At 47.0% G+C, this 7,652-nt stretch overlaps 1 protein-coding gene across 2 annotated transcripts in view; it reads right to left on the minus strand.

The window, feature by feature from the left end:
- pla1a (phospholipase A1 member A) overlaps positions 1-7,155 on the minus strand; it is a 61,601-nt gene extending 54,446 nt beyond the window's left edge. For both annotated transcript variants that reach the window (XM_078559983.1, XM_078559982.1), the window contains exons 1-2: positions 7,033-7,155; positions 5,712-5,916 (exon numbers count right to left, since the gene is read on the minus strand). In XM_078559983.1, coding sequence (XP_078416109.1) covers positions 5,712-5,916; positions 7,033-7,099 — 272 coding nt within the window. In that variant the 5' untranslated portion in view covers positions 7,100-7,155. The remainder of the gene's footprint in view (positions 1-5,711; positions 5,917-7,032) is intronic.
- Between the last annotated feature and the right edge of the window lie 497 nt (positions 7,156-7,652).

The following is a 7,652-nucleotide window of genomic DNA, read 5'->3' on the forward strand; positions in this document are numbered from 1 at the left end:
GAAACATCCTATCTACATCCACCCTGTCAAGACCCCTCAGGATCTTAAATGTTTCAATCAAGTCGTTTCTTACTGTTCTAAACTCCAGCAGATACAAACCTAGTCTGTCCAACCTTTCCTCATAAGACAACCCACCCATTCCAGATATTAGTCTGGTAAACCTTCTCTGAAGTGCTTTCAAAGGATTTACATCCTTTGTTAAATAAGGAGACCAATACCTTACACAGTACTCCAGATGTGGTCTGTACAACTGAAGCATAACATCCCTACCTTTGCATTCAATTCCTCTTGCAATAAATGATAACATTCTATTAGCTTTCCTAATTACTTGCTGTACCTGCATATTAGCATTTTGTGCTTCATGCACTAGGGCACCCAGATCCCTCTGCACCTCAGAGCTCTGCAATCTCTCACCGTTTAGAAAATATGCTTCTCTTTTCTTCTTCTTGCCAAAATGGGCAATTTCACATTTTCTCACATCATACTCCATTTTCCAGATCTTTGCCCACTCAGTTAGCCTATCTATATCTTTATGTCGCCTCCTTATGTCCTCTTCATATCTTACTTTCCTACCTATCTTTGTGTCTTAAGCAAATTTGGCAACCATCCCTTCCATCCCTTCATCCAAGCCATTTATATAAATTGTAAACAGTTGAGGTCCCAGCACTGATCCCTGTGGCACACCATTCATTACATCTTGCCAACCTGAAAAAGACCCATTTATGCCTACTCTCTGCTTCCTGTTAGCTAGCCAATCTTCTATCCGTGCTGATATGTTACCCCCTATACCAACAGCCCCCAATACCATGCTGATATGTTACCCCCTATTCCATGAGTTTTTATTTTCTGCAATATCCTTTAATGTGGCACTTTATCAAATGCCTTCTGGAAATCTAAGTACAGTATATCCACCGGTTCCCCTTTATTCAAAGCACATGTCACTTCCTCAAAGAACTCCAATAAATTGGTTAAACACATTTTCCCTTTCACCAAACCATTTTGACTCTGCCTGGTGACCTTGAGCTTATCAAAGTGCCCTGCTATAACTTTTTTAATGATAGCTTCTAACATTTTCCCTATGACAGGTGTTAAGCTAAATGGCTTGTAGTTTCCCGCTTTCTGTCTCTCTCCCTTTTTGAATAATGGAGTTACATTTGCTATCTTCCAATCTAATGGGATGTCCTCCAAATCTAGGGGGTTTTGGAAAATTAAAACCAGTGCATCAACTATCTCACCAGTGCTTCTTTTAAGACCCTAAGATGAAGACGAAGGTGTCGGTGGGGTGAGGTAGGGAGGGGGTAATGACGGTGTCAGGCAAGGGAGGTTGGGAGGAGATAGGGACTGCAGGGGGAGGAGATGGTAATGGGGGAGAAGACAGCAATTGGGAAGGTAGGTGTAAGGGTGGTGAAAGGTGTAAGGGAAGGATAAAAACAAAAAACTGCGGATGCTGGAAATCCAAAACAAAAACAGAAATACCTGGAAAAACTCAGCAGGTCTGGCAGCATCGGCGGAGAAGAACAAAGTTGACGTTTCGAGTCCTCATGACCCTTCAACAGAACTAAGTAAAAATAGGAGAGGGGTGAAATATAAGCTGGTTTAAGGTGGGGGGGTGGGGGGAGAAGTCGGGTGGGGGGGGGTGGTTGTAAGGACAAGCAAGCAGTGATAGGAGCAGATAACCAAAAGATGTCACAGACAAAAGAACAAAGAGGTGTTGAAGGTGATGATATTATCTAAAATATTATCCTATTTTTACTTAGTTCTGTTGAAGGGTCATGAGGACTTGAAACGTCAACTTTGTTCTTCTCTGCCGATGCTGCCAGACCTGCTGAGTTTTTCCAGGTATTTCTGTTTTTGTAAGGGAAGGAGTTTGGAGGGGGGAAGGAGTGCGGAGAGGGGAAGGAGCCTGGGGGGGAGGAAGGAATGCTGAGGGGGGATGGAGTGCAGAGAGGGGAAGGAGTAAGGGTGAAGGAAGAAGTAAGGATGGAGGAAGGAGTGTCGGGAAGTGGGAAAGAGTAAGGGTGGAGGAAGAAGTAAGGCTAGAGAAAGAAGTTAGGAGTCTGGGGTTGGGAGTGGGAGAGTGGAGAAAGGAGCGCGGAGAGGGGAAGGAGTAAGGGTGGAGGAAGAAGTAAGGGTGTCTGAAGGAGTCAGAAAGAAGGAAGGGCTAAGTGGGAGGGAGTCTGCCGGTGGGCGTGGGGGTTGTGGGTGGGGTGGGGAGCTGGGGGGCGTGCATGCGGCAGGGGTTCCAAGGGGGGAAGGAGCCTGAAGGGGGGGATTTCCAGGTGAACATGCAAGGGAGGCATCTGATGAGTCCATGACTGGCTTCTGTAGAGCGAACTGAGGGCAGAGTGGGGTGGTAGGGTGGGAGGGTGACGGTTGGATGGTATCTGTAGGAGGATGGCGAGGGTGGTTGGTGGGGACTCGGAAGCAAACATGGACCTTGGGGGTGGGAAGGAGGAGGTCATGGAGGCTAATGTGGCTGGGAGTGGGATTTTTGGAAAAGAAGGGAACGTGCGCGTTCACCTGGAAATCTCTGAAAGAAAAAGGTTGTGGCTGGTAGGTGACGGTGGGGAGGTGGAAGGCAATGCCAGGGTGGTCGACAGTGTTGGGGGAAAGGAATTGGGTGACTGGGGGAGGGGAAAGGACAGGGGAGTGAAAGAAAAACTGTAGCACTGTGATGCTGGCTAAAACAAAAGTGAAATGAGAATCGTGGGGTGGGTGGAGGGGGCTGGTGGGGGTGGAGAGGCGAGATCAGGTGCTGCATGGGAGTGTGATCAGTGGGTGGGTGGAGATGCAGGTCAGCTCAGATGGACAACTGAAAGTGAACCCCAGCAGGCAGCACTGAAAATGCTCAGGACATTGAGATGAGTGTGATGCGGAAGGATCTGCGTGAGTGGGAGAGTGCTTGCACGAGGCTCCGAAAGGCCCTGACACACACACACTTCACCCTCCAGAATCACTCGTGGGCCAGCTGCGTGCAGCTGAACTGCTAGTGGGGGTGGATGCAGGGTGAGGACTCACAAAGCCTGTCAATAAAGCTGAAAGACACCATTATGCATTATTCAATGAAAGTGAATATATTTCCAGATTGTAAAGTAACAAAAATGTGTTCACCCATGCAACCAACTGTGGTCGGAATTTCTTAACTTTGAAAGCCTTAGACTTTTGTTGCTGCCCTGACATCTGCAGCAAGGGTGGAGATAACCTGTGCAATGGTTGGCCCTGTTGCCTCTGGTGCCTTCAGCATGCGTCCTCTGGAGAGCCGAGGCCTTGAGGGCCCTGGCTTGCTTTGGCTGTGCTCCTGTGGGCTAGCTGCTCCCTCTGCGGTGACAGAGGGTGAGGTTGAGGGGGTCACAGGCCTAGGAGGCTCAGAGGAAGCAGACAGCCTCTGAGATTCCTGAATGGATGACAGGGGTGTCCATCTGCCTCCTCCTCCCTTCAGGAGCCTGAGGGTCCCGGCCTGACTCCTTGAGGGGAAGGAGCACCTGTGGGACGTCGAGGTGCCCCATTTCCCTCTAGCATCACCACTGTAGTAGCTCTGCATGACCAGGGTCTCCATGGCATCTGCCATCCTTGCCATGGAGACGTCCATATGCGCACCATTTCATTAGAGAGAAGGCAGACACACTCCTCCGACTCGCGTGCCACTCAGTTGAGGGTTTTCCAACAGTTCTGAGTGATGTTCCCCCATATCTGCTGACTCTCCAGGATGAATTGGAAGGCCAAATCCAGACGGTCGTCATCTGACTTGGACCTCACAGATGCCTCTTCCCCAGCAGTCCTCCGAGTGCCGGGGAGCTCAGCTGAACCTGCCTCCTCCTGCTGCGGACACATGTCCATGTGGTGACCACCAGACTGTGAGCCCGAGCCTGCTCTAGATTTAGGTCCCACCGAGGTGTGTGTTGCTGCGCTGGTGGAGAGTGTGGGTAAGTGCTGTGATGGGTCTCCCAGGCTACTTATTTCCAGCTCTTCAATGGAGGAGGTGTCCTCTTGGCTGGGGGTGAGAACATGGATGAAGTTGAGGGACTGGCTGGCTGAGGGTGTCGGTCGCTTGGCAGAGCTCCCAGTGAACCAAAGCAGAGATTATTAGTGCACGGCAGCAGAGTCAAAAGCAGGAGAGAGAGCACTCACAGTTGTATTAAGGGATGAATGATGTGGTGCAGGATCCTCACGAGGGTGTTCGCCGCTGACCTCACCATTGCTGCTGGCAGGGTCCACATCCTCACCAGTCAGCACGATGGCGCACTCCTCAAAGTGAGTGAGGGGCCTAATGTGGGCCACTCCACCCCCGGTCTGCGACCTCTCCCAGCTGTTGTGAGCCAGCTTCTCCTGCATGGAAACAGATGGAGAGAGTGTGAGCAGGACGCATGGCACTACATGGAATGTTTGTGTGGTGAGCGGAGCCATGGACAGGATGAGGACGTGAGATCCAGAGGATATGAGCCTGATGGAGATGTGAGGGTGTGTATGAGAGTTAGTGGTGTTGTCCCTTGAGGTATGAGATCCCTGTTGATGTGTGATGGGTTTGTGAGTGTGTGAGTTGAGAGTGATGAGAAGAGTGACCTACCCTGGCAGAATGGATGAGACCATTCATCCTGTTGCGACACTGGATGGTTGTCCTTTTTTGCAGGGCATTGGTGCTGTCCACTGCGTCCCATGCTGGATTAATGATGTTGCTGCCTTTCCTGTGGCCAGGCTGGGGGTAGAGGACATCACGGCATCCAAAAGGTGCTCAAGGGATGCATCATTAAACTGGGGTTGCGGGGGGTGGGGGGCATGGTTTGCAGTCTTTTTGCCTTTCAGGGCCATGTCTTCCAGCAGGTCTGGGCTGGAAACACTGAGAGGTATGCACACGGATGCACTTTAAATATGGTGCCCAGCGTGATGAATCGGCGAAGTGATGACGTGGCGGGTGAATGAGAGCTCACCCAGCATGGAAACAGTGTGTTTCCCAGCAATGCATGATTAATGTGGCGGGATTGAGACAATACGGTGTGAGAAGCCGCCATTGTGGCCAACAGGTAAAATGTCATTTTTCCCACCCGCTACCGCACTTAGTGCAAATCTGAGACAATTCCGCCCTCAGAGGCAAGAGCGCTGCCACTGAGCCAAGGCTGACATTTGTGAGCATACTGCAAGGATGCCCACCCAAAGCTGGTAGGGACCTTCTACGCATATAAATGTCAGGTACCAATGATGTCATTGGGATTGGACTGCAAATTTAATTGCTGGCCTGAATGTGGAAGCCACTACTGCTTTCTCACCAGGGGAAATCAGCAGGAACAGCCAGAGCCAGGAGAGGTGCAAGGGTGGTCCCCTGAATTCAACAAGAAAACTTACGCCATTCCTGCCACGAGCCTCCCTCTCCTTATTGCGAGTGCCCCTTGAGGTAGCCCAAAAGCCAATGCCAGCATCCATGCGCTGTCAGTGGGCGATCTCTGGGTTATAGGGTTTTCCATTCCTTTCCACCAATTACCTGTTTAAAATGTGATTTATATGAGACACACGAGGTAGGTTACAATAGGCTGGACACCATTTTCATTACAACAAGTGGGTTTCCAACTCACCTCATTACGCACCTGCCCGCAGTTAAAATTGGGACTTCATACTTCATTGTAATTTTGTACCATTACAAATAATTAGCACAAATAATTACTTGCTTGTGGGTACATTTTCAAGAATTCACCAAAAAGTATAAAATTGCCTCTGATTACCTGTAACCATGCAATATTAGCTTCGTGGGCAAACTTCCATTAAAGTTTGAACTTTGAAAGTCATTGTTCACATTGATAGGCCGGGCACAATCTGGGTTCCTACGGGTGAGCAGCATAAATTGGACGTTGAGGTCCAACCTTTGTAAAATGTTCCTCCAGGAAGAAGTTTGAAAATCAGAACAGTTCTGTGAAATATTCCCATTAACTGCAATGCAAACAAAATTTTTCTTCATTTTTGTTGCCTTTTTAGGAGGTCTTTTAGGAGTCACCCTTAGATTGTACCTGTCTGGTCTGGGCACGCGTGTAAAGAGCTAAATGGGATATATTTTTAGTAATTAGGATTGATATAAATTAAAAAATTCTGCTCCAATTTAGGCCGTTCTGATTTCAAGAATTATAGACACACTAAACTGTTACTTCATTAGTGTAACAGTCAAAACAAAGTTGAAAAACTGACTGTAAGAGCATATTGACCAATGAACCACGGTCAAGTTAGCAATCAGGTTAGCTTATCAATAAGCACTGCTGAAACCTGGCAGCAACTCAGCTTGTTTTCCCATGTTTACTTGTGTTGACATGCCCTCCTTCCGATAGGAAGGTGATTTGCTAAAGGATTACTTCTTCAGCACCTCATTGGGTAGAAAAAGATGCACTCAGATTGTGAAAGGACTCTGTGTAGAATGTCCTGCTGAGCTAATCGCAAACTACCTGGCAGACTTAAGTGATTTAAATAAAAATTCTCAGGATGTGGGTGGCAAGGGATTAATTGTCTGTACCCAGTTGCCCTAAGAAAATTTTGGTTGGGCCACTTCAGAGGGCAGTTCAGAGTTAGCCACAATCGTGTGGGACTGGAGAGGCATATAGACCAGACTGAGCAAGGATTGCAGACCTCCTTCCTTAAAGAACATTGGTGAACCATTTGAGTTTTTATAATGAGAGTTTATCATTCTCTGAATAATTCTTTGTTTGAATGCAGGGCCATGGAAATCTAGGACCACTGCCTGTGTGACGGATGACAGACACTCTGTTGCCTTCTGGTGCAGGACCTTTTTTCTTCTCCCTCCTACTCTTCCTGTTCCAGCTCAACAGTGATTCTACTGCAGTGTTCCCTTCATACTCTCTGTCTATATCCCCAGTGTAGATGTAATTGGCCTGCTGAGATGCTTCTTGCAGGTTTGATGAAGATTTCCCACATTAAATAGGCTTGTTGACATGCATGCAGCTAAACATTAAACACTTGAGATCAGAGCTACATTGCTGTGCATTAGCTTACCTAACATGTCAATAACTAAATTACCTACAAAATAATATATTTCATTACCTGCTATGGAGCATACCGGAAGGATCAGTGATCCCAGTAGTAAAACTCTGTTCCAGTGGTCAGCCATTGTCTAGCCAGATGATGTTCCTCTCATCTTCCACAACAGTGTGTTCATGTCTCTAAAGGCAAGCACACATTTCATCATAAAGGCTTGTTTAGCAATCTGTAAACTCTCGTTAATAATTTATAACCTTATCCTTATGTTCAACAACACAGAAATGTTACCCTTAACCCAACAGTTCATCTTTCAGGTTTTAATGTTCTGTTGTATTACAAAGTATTCTCCATAGATATTTTAGCTACAATCCCATTGGTTTAATCAAAGTTTATTAAATAATTATAATGCTTGTAATTCTTTAAATATGACCATCAAGTAGAAATAATCCTTACAAATCGAAATCATTAACTGACCAACAGATAACAGTCACAATGTAACATTTTCCTCAAGGTTATTTCTTTCGGTCAAAGTTTACAACTATATACTGGGAATGTTAAATGTCACCTTCCTGCTTTGCCCTGTGCTCACTTGTAGATCACTTTTATTAGCAGCAAGTCTGTTGAAAATAGGTCCAACTGTTTTCCCCATCAATCATTTTTTTTGACAAAGGAAATTCTCATTG

The sequence above is a fragment of the Cetorhinus maximus genome, chromosome 16 (genome assembly GCF_964194155.1).
Source record: "Cetorhinus maximus chromosome 16, sCetMax3.hap1.1, whole genome shotgun sequence".
Lineage (NCBI taxonomy): Eukaryota > Metazoa > Chordata > Chondrichthyes > Lamniformes > Cetorhinidae > Cetorhinus > Cetorhinus maximus.